The sequence below is a fragment of the Planococcus citri genome, chromosome 5 (assembly GCF_950023065.1).
Source record: "Planococcus citri chromosome 5, ihPlaCitr1.1, whole genome shotgun sequence".
NCBI classification, from domain to species: Eukaryota; Metazoa; Arthropoda; class Insecta; order Hemiptera; family Pseudococcidae; genus Planococcus; species Planococcus citri.
Genome location: NC_088681.1, coordinates 26491187 through 26505738, shown reverse-complemented (window position 1 = coordinate 26505738; position 14552 = coordinate 26491187). Strand labels below are relative to the sequence as shown.

The window sequence follows — 14552 nt, the reverse complement described above, 5'->3', positions numbered from 1 at the left end:
CTGCCCTATATTCTGTCATTTATAAATATCCATATTTATTTGCAGTAATAGTGTACCTAGTGTACATACAATATACATAAATGTATGTATTGTTGGTATAGATCATTTACACGTGAAATATTACTTCATGGGTTCGAATACCGATATGTCAATGAAGAAAGAAGATGAATATAACATTGTATGCATTGGAGAAAGTAGCAAAATATAAGGAATGAGAAAGAGATGAGCAGAGAGTGAGAAAGAGATGAGTCAGGCGAGTACGTCACCGTGGTCGCGTCTCGTCAAAAACCTTGATCTTTTGTGAGCGCGATGCGATAAAATGCGGATGTACCTAGACCTACGGCATAGGGGACCATCTCTCGCATCGATAGCGGAACGAGATTCTCGACTATGATAGTAGTGTACGATGTATACCCAGTCCCAGAACATGGGCAATCTCTGGCCATCATTTCTGGTATCTAATACATGATAATGCATTGTAGCACCGCGATGAATAATGCCCCTGCCCACGAGACGAATCCTAACTACATGGTTAATATATGTCTTATGGTATTTTACTCGTACATAAGTATATGAGATGAAAATATCATCTTATAAACGCTGCAGATGTATCTATTTGGGTATCATTATCAAATCGTCATGCTGTACAGAGTCGAGGAGAGTAATTCACCGGGTACCTGGTAGCTGGGCCAGCATGGCGATGGCATTGGCACGAAAAATGCGGCGGAAAATTCGAGTCGAGGTTCAAGAACAAGGCCACGCGCTGGCGATGGCGCTGGTCGTCGGTCGCGGTCGCACTCGCAGCGACCAAGACGAAACTGTGTGGTGGCATGCGGTCTCTTCTTCCTCTAACACGGTGACCAGGTTTATCCCCTCCGAAGAGACGTTGCACACATACGGATGATGGTAACAGGTGCGATTACTTTTCCACATCCGACTGCTGCTAGTGCTGGAAGAGTTCGAGGAGAGGACTTTCTTTTAGTGCAGCAAGAGTGGCGGTCAAGATTACAAGCCAATGCGAGGGTACGTTCAACATGCGTTTTACGAGTACATGCTACATTGTTCTTGAGCAATATTTATCGCGTAATCGCAACGTACCGTATTCTTTTGCCGGTTAAATGTGCGTAATTGGTTAATTGATTTTATTATCGATTGTTGCAAAGTTTCGTCTTACCATATTTTGCATTGCGTCTGTCGCGTGTCTATAATATTATTTTCGTAGATGATCGTCGAGAACTCGCAACTGTTATTTTACTAGAATATTTTATCAACGGTGTTGTTCGATGATCGGTTGTTGATCCGTTTTTCCGGGCAGTGACTTTTGTTTCATTGATTTTTCAATAGTGTGCGTCCATTTTCTTCGTCCGGTTTGTTAATATGTTGTGCGGGTGAAGAATACAGCTCTGTATATGGATAATTTGTCACCGGTAAGTCGACCCGTAGGGTCAAAGATTACTTATTCATATTCAAAACACACGACGCAGGTCGCAGATGACCGGTATATTTCGGTGGTGGAAACAATACCGTGATAAATACTCGTGCTGGTTTTTTGTTTCATCATTCTTCGTCTTCATACTGCGTTAAGCTCGATTCGAGAGCTTAATGATTTTCAAAGCCATTTTCTTCAAACTGTCAACTGGTACAATAACGTTGTCGACGAGAACTACCCACTCATTTTTGGTTGTGATTTAGAGTGGTTTATAGAGTGGACTTTGGTGTTGGTGTGGAAAAGATTTTTTTGTAGATGCGTTGTGGTTACATAAAATGTACATAATAAGTAGGTCTTTATGATACTCGAAGGTGTCCAGTATACTTAATGTGAGACGCGACCCACTGGTCAACTATATTTATCTGTGCTGTATGTTTTCTCGTTTCATGGCTTCGTGTCCCTTGGGATTTGAAATATTTTATTGCGTATTTTATAAAATGGTGTCTCTGTTTCGTTTGGTAAATCCAGCGTATTGGGTGATAGAACTAATTGTGATAAATTAAAGGAAATTTTGTAAACGGGTTTGTATAAGGAGAAATGTTTTGAAACATCTTTTTTCAAGCATAGATTCTTGTACAACTTTTTGAGATGATCGAAAACGTCTTCGGAGAAAACCCTATTTTAAAAAATGAAGGAGCCAGACTATTGTGGCCTTCAAAATGAAAACCAGATGAGATGATACTACTTGTGACCTATTTTGTGAAATATTTTACTATGGTACCGAATAATCAGTATTTTGAAATTTTCTTTTAATGAAATAAGAGAGATACAAGGTGTTAAGAAAATACTTATTACAAGATTTATTTTTTTTAGTCAGTGATATTAGATATTCGAATCAAAAGTAAACATCATGAATTGTAGATGTTTCCTACACATTTTTAAAATGAATTATTCCGGGGTTCGTGATGTAAAATAGATATGGTATACCCCACCCCCCCCCACACCAAATTCTGAATGGTGGGCAAAGAAATAAATGTAAACAAAATTGCAGAGAGCTTTCAGAATAAATCACTGTGTGAATTTATTTTTTCCTTCCAAGTGTTTTTAATAAGATTGAAATTATTGTAGTTTTTTGTTTAAAGTGAAATATTTTACCCATGGATAAATTTTTCACTTGTCTTGGACACGAGGAAAAAAAACTTGAAATTTTTTTTGTAGGATATGGAGGGAAATTGGGCTCAGCTGTGATTTTGAAATTAACTGGTGGAAGTTAGTGCATGAACCTATAGTCCGAACCCCCAGTGACCTTTGACCATTTCTGTGTAATTTTTACAGGTATCAGCAATTTTATCACGTTTAGCTCTTCCTAAGAAAATGTGATATTTGAATGAAAAGTATTCAAACCTGCTTCAAGTTTTCATATTTTTTTTTAGAAAACACTATGATATTGAACATCCTGTGCGTGGAAAAAATTTGAATCATAATTGAAATCATTGAATTATTCATTATCAATACCAGTGCTTGAATTTTTCACCCCTCCTCCCCTCACAAGAAAAAATAATAACGAAATGAACGTTTTCATTTTTGTGTCTTCCAACTTCAATCCGAAGTTTTTTTGGGGGGGATTTGTGATCCTTGAAAGTTTGTTGAACAAAAAATACAGGACGCAGTCCCCATAATATATCCTTAATGTGAGGGTGCATATGAAAAAAAGGGACCACTTGACCTAAAGTAAAATTTTCTAGGAAAAGCGTTTCAAGTTTTCCGAAAAAAATTTTCAGGAAAAAAATATATTTTGTCATTTCTCAAATTATGTTTTTGCATTTTTATATATTTTTTTCTTTTCCAATTGAAATTTTAATGAATAAATGGTTTCATGTCAGGTTATGCGAATATGCTGTGTTTTTTGTACGGATTTTTGACTTTTTTTGAATTGTTTAATTTTTACCATGATTCACTCAAAACTGGAATATTTCGACGAAATCTTGGAAATTTAGCTGTATGCGCCCTTACAATTTGAAGATTGGTCTTTTTCGTGAAGCACAAATCACAAACTTCTAGTTTACAAATTTTTGAAACGTTTGCTCGACTGAATTTCTGAAGGTGGTTTGTGTTCCTGGTCACGAGCCACTGAACCAGTTGTGAAGAAATTTAATCATCCGTTCATGCTGAAGCTGAAATTTATTTTGAGAACACAAAAAAACTTTATGTTTTTTGGACACTGTAGTAGTCTAAAATCTGTCAATTTTGAACGTTTCTTTCAAAATTGAAAAAAAAGTGCACAACAGAATTAGACTTCTGAAACTGAAATTTTAAGCCTCAAAATCCAATTTTGGATTTTCAGCGAATTTTTGAAGATTAAAAAAATTTAAGAACCTTCTCATATCTTCTTTTTTCAAACTAAACAAAGCCAGTGGGAACAGAACTCGAAAACGACCAATTTTTTGGCCACTTTGAAGCCTCTGATGAATTTTTGAAAATATGTTCAAGAAGAATCAAAACTGAATTTAAATTTGAAACTTATTCTTTGAGTATAGTAAATCAATGTGAATGATTCCTTCAACTCCCATACATCAGTAATATCTACTTTTGTGCTATTTTGGAGCCTTTAGCGATGTTTTAAGTTTCTTCAGAAAACTCAAATCAGTCTAGAAATGTCAAAAATGATTTTTAGAACCCTTAACTTTGGTCGCTGCTTATTGGATGCTCTGTTGACCGTTTTAGGGCTTATTGCGAAATTCCAGTGATGCCTGTTCAAAGGTGAATTTTTGACCAAGTTTTTCAAAAAAATTCTGAAAAAGAACACAGATCTTCAAAGAAGGTAACTGACACTCTTGGAATTCTGCAGCAACCACCTAAAACGTTTGAGAGGTTGCTTAATAAGCACAGATCAAAACTACCAGTTTTAAAGTTCATTTCTGGCTTTTTAAAAAGAAAACTGAAAAATGAATTGAATTGAAGGAATTAGTTACATTGGTTCGCTTTGCTCAAAAAAACTTATATTTCGTTAAAAAGTGTGAAAATCACATTTAAAACAGTTTTTTGATCATTTTTTTTCTTCAAAAATTTACGAAAAATGGAAAAATGAGCTTTAGGATCTAAAATTTTGGTTGCGGGAGTTTTGAGACATACTCTTTCGATCAAGTAGCTTGGATTCGTCCAAATCAAAGAGATGACAATTCGAAAGGTCCGCTTGTAAGGTAGTTCTGTGCTGGGATAAATATTTGTACCTACTCACCTATAGGTAAGGTAGGTCAAAATTAATTTTGAAGGACTGTAGTTGAAACTGAGGGTCAAGATTTTGGTGAGGGTTTGTAAAAATGAAAGAACATCGAATTATGCGAAGTTTACATCTTATTTATAAAATATCATCATCATCATCATCTTATCATCAATTTTTCCAAAAAAATCCCCATTTCACCTTCTTCACAAGTTGTTTTTGTTTTTTTTTTTAAATATTTGAATTTGACACACTTGATCCAAAATTAATTTTAAATCATGGATATATTTTTTTCTTCATGTCAAGAATTGAGATTATTCAAATTTTTAAAGGTCTGACATAATCTTGAGAATTTATCTGAATTTTTCTCAAGTTCTTAAAAGTCAAACAAAGACTAGAAACACTGAAATAATATAGGATTTTTTACGGTTTTTAAAAGTTTGGCTTAAGTATCTGGCATAATTTTGAGAATCCCTTGTCAAATTGAAATATTTTGTGAGTACTCAAAAGTTGGCTCTAATAGAATTTATTCTGACATAATATCAAAAATTCATGAGAATTTTTTCCAAGTTTTCAAAAGTCTGACATAAGATTAAGAATTCAACGTGATTTTTAAAATGACATCCTAATGTCAGAAAATCATTGAATTTTCCACCTCAATTTTCAAAAATGTCGATCGATTTTCTCTCAAGTTTTCAAAAATCAGACATAATGTCAGAAAGTTAGCTGAATTTTTTTTTTCAACTTTTCAAAAGTCAACGTCATACGGATCAGCATCACACAGGTCGGCGTCTCACAAATTTCAGAATCACCCCCCGGCGCAAAAAAGTATCTATATGTCATAAAAAAAAAAAACACAATGTCCTGGGGTCAAAAATACATCAGGAAGCGGTATTTAGGTCGTACAATTCTCACTGTTGGAAAAATACAATTTTCAGAGAGGAAAAGTGGGAAAATAAGATGAAAATTTTTCCTTCCGTGAGGATAACCTTTCGTAGGAGGAAAGTTTACTCATTTTTTCTCCAATAGTCTCCTAAAAATTCTATATTTTTAATCTTTATAGGAATCCACTATTCAAGAAAATAGGCAAATCTGGAAAATATTTTCACCACTTTCACTTTGATTCAAGATCCAAACACAATAATTTTCATGCCATTGTCGTTAGCAACGAATATATCCTAGTCGATCGATGATCTTTTTTCAAAATAAAAACAAACCAGGTGGATCCTTTAACATTCGTTATACGCGGTATGTGACTAATTAGCATATCTCTCATCTCTCTCATCTCATCTCATCTCATCATCTCTAAAAAACTCAGTCATCACACACGATGACAGAAAACCACCATCACAAGCCACGATCAGTACCATTTGTTCTGCGTTCATTTCACCCAGAGACCCGAACCTAAACCAGACCACTAATAAAAAGAAGAGAAAAACCGGGTGAAAAAAAATCTAATAAATATTTCGTGCGCGTAAAGAATGTTTGGAACGAATCCAAAGTAAAAGTAGTGCAATGTGTGACAAATTGAAAACTGATAAACGAATATGTGACGTCATAGTCGAGGAGACATCGCACCGCATCACGTGACAACGACGACGACGACGACGCCGGATTAATAAACACCACAGCATAGCACAGCACAGCCGCACCATGTTATATAGGTCGAATAGGTTTGGTGACTTAAACGCTGGGTTAAGGCTCAAGCGGAATCGTCCGCATCAGCATCGCGCGGTACCACAATATACCAGATATAAACTTTATGCGTATTTACTGTACCATTATAGGTACACTTAGGGTACCAACCTCCGCTTTCATTTCATGTGTAAGTAGTAAGTACGAGTATACAGTGCGGATAAGTATTAAAAAAGAAAACGAAAGTGTCACTCGATATTTTGCTGCATTCTTTTCATCTGGTTGTTTGTCGTCGTCGTCGCAGTCTTCGTCGACTTCGATACCAACTCGCTAATTGCACATTGCCGATTGATTATTTATATCGGTAGCGGCGCCTGATGGTGCGAAATTAGCGAAAGCTGTTTATTCGAAGATGATGTGTTTTTTTTTCTTCTTGGTGTTTTTATTTCATGTATGTAAAGAAAGTACCACAACATGTTGGCAGTTAATTAATACTCGACGACTTACGTCATTCGATCGTGTATTTTCAAAGTGTCGATGGAGATGTGAAATGTACGACTAAATTAGTCGAAGTCGTCATCGGAGATCCTGCTGTGATCTGTTGAAAATAATGTTCAATTTTCAATAAAAAATAATACAGAATCTCGGGTCAATGATTACGTTGATTTGGTTCAATTTTATAGGATTTTTTTTTATGGAAAGAATATGGATTCAAAACTTCCTTTTACATTCACCAATAGAGTGAATTTGGAAAAAAAATCTATTCGGTAGCAGGCAGTTTTTGAAACAAGGAAATTAACATGGTTAAAAATCATCTGGGGAACCTTTAGAATTGGCACTATCCGATTTGGGCGAAACTAAGCCAGATCGAAAGACTGTGTAATAAAACTCCTGTAACCCAAATTACAGATCCTACGAGGTTTTTTGGGGATTTTTGACGAATTTTTGAAAATTTGAAACATATTTTAGAAAAATTTTATCAAAGGTGATTTTCAAACTTTTTCATGAAATATAAATTGTTTTGAGTATAGCGAACCAATGTATGTAATAATTCCCTCAATTCAACAACCACACATAACAAATTCCTATGGTTTTAGACCATTCTGGAGCCTCCAGTGATTTTAAAATTTTCTCTAGAAACTTCAAATTACTCCAGAAAGGCTAAAAGTGAACATTAGAATCTACATATAACTGTAATGGGTGCACTCGTTATCGTGTTTCGTGAAAAATTTTTAAAATAAAATTCAGTTTCAACTAAAATAATTTTTTGCACTAATTAGTAGAAAAAATTGAAAATTTGCCGTAATATTAGCAGCTTTTTAAATTTTTTGAAAATTCAAAAATTCGCAAAAAATCAAAAAAATGAATTTTTGCACTTGAAGTTTTGGTTAAGTATAGAGGTTTTAAGGGGTGTTTTTTCGATTTAATTTTAGTTCTGTCAAAATCATGTGTCAGACTGTCAGATGGTTCCATATTGTTTTTTTCAATTTTAAAAAAATAGCTCCGGGGAAGGGGGTGGAGATTTTATTGCATTGCATTCATGCTTGAAAAAAGATCAATTTTTTTGTATCTGAGAACAATTTAGCACCCCCCCCCATCTCCCCCCAAAAAAGTTTCTAGCATAATGAAGAAAGGAAAACTTGGGAAAAAAATTTCAGATTCGAAAAATAATCTAAAAAAAACTAGTTTGTTTCGTTTGAAAAAAGAAGCAATACTTAAAAAAGTTGAAAAATTTGTTCTAATAGCAATTTTTTAAATTTTCAAAAATTCTTTAAAAAATCCAAAATGAATTTCTGTGCTTGGAAAAGTTTCAAAACATGTTTTTTCGATCTATAAATTAGTTTCATTATAAAAATTGTTTCAAATTTTGAAAGAAATTCCAACTACATCACTTGACATGATTTGCTCATAATTTGTTTGAGGATGTTTTGGCGACCGGTTTTGATCAACACACAGAAACAGCGTTTCAAAATTTTTGACCAAATTGATCCCAGAAGCCATAAAGGTAGGTAATTCCACTTTGTAGACGCTGAATTTGCTTTTGCCATTTTTTATGCCAATTTTTTTTTCAAAACTGAGGGATACAAAATAATGCTGGAGGTTCGATATCGGCTCAAAACCACCGTTTGTTGATTCAAGAATTTGAAAACAGGGTCTAAACCAAGTTTTACCGTTTCATATTTATTTTTATTTTTTTCAAAAATTTTACATTTGAACCAGCAGAAAAGAGTTTTGAAATTGCTTTTTTCACGATCATGTTTCTCAAAACTGGAGAATTGAAAAAACTGCTGGAGGCTCTAACTGGTTGATTTCAAAAGTTTAGAATAGCCAAATAGGAAGCTTCAACTTTTTATATCCATTTCTTTTTTCTCCCAAAATTTTTAGATTTTTTGAACTAGCAGAAAAAATTTGAAAATGGCTTTTTTCACGATAATTTTTCTCGAAACTGAAAAATATAAAAATTCACTGGAGAAGAAGTCTATGATGGGGTCAATACAAAATCACAGTTGTCAATTCTTCAAATAAAATTGATCGAAATTTTGATTTTTTTCTAAAAAAAAAAAGAATCAACGAATTTTCAAGAATTTTTCAATCATTGAAAAATTGAATTTAGCACCTGAAAGTTTTTTTTGGGGGGGGGGGGGTGTTTATAATTACTAGATTATTACACCCTACGTCAGAAGGTTTATATTGAATTTGTTAGGTTGTGTTTTTCAACTAGAGTAATAACTTTTTCTATTTCGGAGGGGTTGTCAGGAATGAAGAGAGAGTTTTCATCTATTTGAAGAGATATTCGATCTTAGTGTAAATGTGGACAATATGTAGAATATTAGGTGTTGGACAGATATGGGTTCAGATGAGCAAAATTGACACGAGGGCTTAGGAGTTTTTAGGTAAAGGTGGTTATGTGCGATTTTGGTGTGTCCAATTCTCAATCGTGTCAAAATGACTTCTTCAAGTCTATTTAAGTGGGAGAGGTTTTTCCAAGGATGAACTGACTTTTTATGTTGGAAGAGCTTGTTGGATGTTTGTTGGGACCAGTAATTTTGCCAATTCATGTATATATTTTGAGTTAGAAAAGATTTGATGTCGTCAGCTGTGATGATGGTAAAGGGGAAAGAGTAGTTACAGATTTTGCATAAGTATCAACAATTTCGTTTCCAGTGATTCCAATGTGGCTGGGAACATACATAAACTGAATAATTAAAGAGGGAATCTTGTAGCTCAAATCGTTTTTTATGGATATTTTGAACAATAGGGTGATCAGAAAATAAATTTTGTATAGAAATCAATGAACTTAAGGAATCACTCTGGATGAAAATAGTTTGTTATCTGGTTCAGAGGTGAGTATATCGCAGAGGCAATGATAGATAGCAGTGAGTTCAGCAGAGTAAATAGATGAACAGTTTGGGAGTTTGAAATTTGAAATTGCACCATTTATAAAGAATACGTATCCAGAATGATGATTTGGTATTTTTGATCCATCTGTGAAACAGAGGTTGAATTCAGGATATGTTGATAGAAGTTTCAGATAGTTATTTTTAATTACTAATGGGGAATGACTTTTCTTTGAATAATTATTCAAATAGTAGTCAATTTGAGGAGGTTTAAGCAGCCATGGAGGGTAGGATATTGGTTTTTGAATGAGAGTTTTGGGGTCTATTTGAAGATTGGTTAATGTTCTAATAAAATCAGAGATAGGTCCTTCTAAATGTTCAAAAAACTGAGGGTTGGGTAAGTGAATTGAAAGACCTTTCATTTTTCCTATTCATTTTTTTAATATTCTCTTCGTCCTTTTAATGCACATTTACCTAAAAAGACCGAATACCTCGCTGAAAATCTGTTACCGACAAATCTGATCTATCCTCTCGTATTGAACAAAAAAAAAAATCGGAACAATTTTCACACCACGTTTACCAGACAAAGCTGCTGTTTGATTTGAAATTACCTTATCTAATTTTTAATTGCAGCCATCTCTCGAAAATTGAGCTCGTCGCATCGCGGAGTAAATTGAGCGACATTACTTACCAATGTTTTACCATCTCAACTCTCTCAATGGTTACAATACCTATAACAATAAGCCTATGGCATCGAATCAAAGAGTCTAGTCTGCGTAGTAGTAGTACACAATGTATAAGTGAAAACTCACGATCGTGCGGGCAAGAGAAGCAGCCAGCCAGCGATGGGACGTGGACGTATCAATGCACCGTTATCAGCCGAGCATAAGGTACCCGCAGAACGTGGCAATTTTTCGCACACAAAGTCACGACTATTTTGACAATAAACTCGAGGCGCAGGCGGCCAGAATAACCAGTCGCGTGTCCGACGATACCGAAAATCCGCTAAATCATTTTACGCTTCGAATCGAATTTACTCCGTGGCTTCTCGGCAGATTCAACGTTCTCGCATCTGGTTCTTTGATGCGTGACGAATTATCTTCCTAAAAGGCGGATAATTATTGGATTAGCTTGTATAGTGTAGTTTACGTCTGCAACATGTACCCGAGACCTCGTCCCCCTCCTCCCTCCCTCCCCCCCATCTCATGACAGCGTTCTTCTCGATGTTGTAGGTGATTTTCGAGGTAATTTCAACCATGTTTTAAATTACCAAGCAGGACCCATAGGTACGAATTATAAAATACGAGAATATGTCGTTGTTAAATATGGAGTAGAATGCCCATGCGTCTGTCTATATTATGTATAGTACTTGAACCTACGTACTTCAGACGAAAAGTGATTGAACTACATATGTCTTTTTTCTTTCATACTGGCGTTAGTCGTGAAAAAAAAAACTACGTTACTTTAGACCATTTCGAGCTCATCATAAATGCAAAACAATTCATAAAACTAGCTAATGATTTCCGATTAAATCCCAACATACGTTTATAATTAACGGTTGTCCGGCTACAGAGACTTGCGAATTCGTGTTTACTTGATTATGCGAAAAAAAAAGAAGAAGAAGAAACAACAACATCAGCATCAACAACAACGCCGAAACACACCGTATGTGTCTGCATTGTTTAACCGTAAAAACAACGGCCGAGATATTATAGAAAACCTACCACGTGAAATACGAAGTGGTAATTTGGGCGGCACCGGCTACGCCTCTCGATGAAAACTGCCAAGATTTATATAGCAACTGGTAAAGCGGTCCTCTGGGCCCTTTAATGAGTTCCTTCGATGGCCACTGCATCGTGCAGGATCGATTCCGAAAGCTTCCAATAATCGTTTTTTTTTTCATTTTCACATCCGCGCTTGATCGACGTGTTGAAGATTCTGTAAGTATAATCGTGGAATTCATCGCTGTGATTTTGGTCTTGTGAAAATTATGTAAATGTGAGATCGATTAATGATTTTTCTTAAGGGGAGGGGGAGAAAGGGTGAAAGATATGCAGCTGATTCGGAATCCATCTATTTTGCTCCTTGGTTCTAGATCAAGTGAATTAATTGCTGTGTGTGTGGAAAAAAATGTGAGAGCCTATTTTCAAATTTTGAGATGAATAAATTTGATTTTCCAGTATTTGACGAGGTGAAAGAAATCACAAAATTGGGACTGATGAATGTAATTTAAAAAATGAAAATTCTACGAAAGAACCCACATGGACCTGTCCCGCGATTTTTGGAAAGAGCACGCTCTGAAACCTCTGTAAACAAAATTTCACCTGCTCAAATTGATTTTTCGATTTTTGGCGAATTTTTGAAAATTTAAAATTGACTATTTTCGGTGATATTTCATAAAAATGAAGGAAATTAGCTTTTAGCACGATTTTCAAATTCTCCAAAATTCTGAAATTTTACCAGAATAAGGCCTGAAAATCCATTTGGGCAGCCAGAAATCGAGTTGTGGCTTATTTTCGACCCGTTCAATGAGTTTATTCGCATTTAGCCCTGCAATTTTCTGGTGAACACCACAAGTGCATTTTTTGACCAAAACAAGGAAAAAAATTCAAAAAAATAAAATTTTTCTCTTCGCAAGGGAATTTTTGAAATTTGGACAGATTTCTATATTTCGCTTAAAACCAACCTCTCGAATCCAGATCTCACGATTTTGAGCCGTTCTAGAGCATCCAGCGGAATTTTCGATTTCTTCAGTTTCAAAATTTTTCCAGAAGACGTGAAAATCCAATTGGGCTGCTCAAAATCGATTTGTGGCTTATTCTCAACTTACTTGTATGTTTTCTTGAGCAGCATATTTTTAATGATAAGTGAAGAATTCTGCTCAAAGAAATACAAGAATGAGTCATAACTCGATTGTTAGCTGCCCAAATTAATGTTCACGTTTTTTGGGGAAATTTAAAATTCTGGAGAAATCCAACATCGCACTCGAGGCTCCAGAATTATCGAAAATCGCGAAATTTGATTCAAGAGACAAGATCCTAGTTGCAGGGCTAATTTTTAGTTATTTTTATCTACTAAATTAATTTTTAAAGAAGCAAAAATCGTCAAAATTCCCAATTATAAATTTTTAAAAATTTTCCAGAAATTGAAAAATCGAGCGATGTGGGCTGTTGAAATTTTGTTTATGGAAGTTTAAAGCATGCTCATTTTTTTCCATTTTCCAGTTTTTTCAGAACTAAAAAAATCTGCCTCTATTGCTTTGAAATTTGAAAACGAGGCTGTAGTGTTATTATTTCAATTCTGATCAACCCTTGTCCCTCGAAATGCTATTGACTTGATGGGAAAATGGGGGGGGGGGGGGTATTCAACGTAGTTATTTCCGTTTAGATTTCACTAACATAATTTGTAATAAAAATTATTGAAGCTTTAAAACACATCTGATTTTTTTTAAATTGCTATCAAAGGCTTATCAGTTATGTCAATTGCCACCTTAACTCTCACAGCAATCCTTTTCAAATATGCCTCATAATGATTGTACTCTTTTTAAATATCTTCTGACTCGTGGGAAGAAAATAGAGGAATCAATACGGCGAATAGATTTTCCATGCAGGAAATCCAATTAGGTACTTGTTGCATTACAAGAATTCAATTTCAAGTCATTTAGCTAATGAGAGACGAAATCCATCAACTGTGAAGTAGCCTTATTAATAGAGGAGCTCAACTGTATAATTTTGATAGAAAGGTATTTGTACGATTGTATCAGTACCTACCCAGTGCTAATTGAAAAAAAACACAACAGACTATGAAGGAAAATGCTTCAGTTTCACAATTAATCGATCATATTGCTTAATTTTTCAAAATTAAGTTTTTTGACTGGATTTTTTCGTAAAAAATTGTGTTTGTGGGCAAATATCAAAAAAAAAAAAAAAAAAAAAAAAAAAAAACATTAAAAAATTGTCGAATTGTAGCTAAAAGAATGAAAATAGGAATGATTTGCCTTACTGCATTCAAGTATGGCAGTGAAAAAATGTTTGATCAAAAGAGGACCGTTCCTAGGGTGAAAAATGTTATCGAAATAAGTTTTTTTTATCGTTTAGGTAGGTTTGATCACTCAAAAGGTGCTGAAATTGAGGAAACGTTGAACTTTTTTCAACTCATAGTCAGCAACTAGAGGATCACTTTCAAAATTTCAAAATCGGTTTTAAAGGTGAGATGTGCTAGAAAAATTTTATGAATTTGGTAGGATTTGTACTGGGGATTTTAACATATTATATAGATGCCAAATTTCATATTGTAGGTATGATCAAAATACTTGTATGTATGTCAACATTCAGTTTAAAGTGTGAGATTCCATATTTTGAGTCCATGCCTCCTGAAAAGTCATAGGAGTGTGTTGTTTGGGTTCAAAATCATCTTTTAATACTCCAAATGAAGAACCAAAGAAAAATTCAACCAAAGTTTATTAATCTGAGTTTAATTCTTATGGAGTAATTCGACTAACAAAATTGTACCCTCTTTATTTGATAATTATTTAGGAATTTTCAGCGTGAAGTTCCTTATCTGGTTTATTTCTCTGTGATTCCAATTAAAAAATCATAAATTTAAGGAAAATTTGTTGAACATTGACTTTTATTAGTAATTTTTTTTTCATCTCTTGAAATTTCATCTTTTTTTAGCATTTTACTACTCTCGAATTTAGTAATCAAATTAATATGCAAAAATAAACATTACGTTTATGAGAGGAGACGAGGAGTTTAAAAATGAGAATAAATCAAAAATTAAATACATCTTGGCGAGCAATAAAATTGACGACGAAAAGCAAAAAAAAAAAAAAAAATAGAAATTATGTGAATGTTTGTTTAAATTGTCAGGGAAATGAGTAAGATGTAAGTACATATCAAAATTACAGTTGTTCGAAAAAAGTTGGTTT

The 14552-nt window shown here is 34.3% G+C and overlaps 1 protein-coding gene across 2 annotated transcripts in view; it reads left to right on the top strand.

Annotated features, from left to right (window-relative positions):
* Nucleotides 1-654: 654 nt before the first annotated feature.
* The window catches only part of m (miniature), a 111793-nt gene continuing 97895 nt past the window's right edge, over nucleotides 655-14552 (top strand). For both annotated transcript variants that reach the window (XM_065366579.1, XM_065366578.1), the window contains exon 1: nucleotides 655-1427. In XM_065366579.1, the coding sequence (XP_065222651.1) occupies nucleotides 1410-1427 (18 nt within the window). In that variant the 5' untranslated portion in view covers nucleotides 655-1409. The remainder of the gene's footprint in view (nucleotides 1428-14552) is intronic.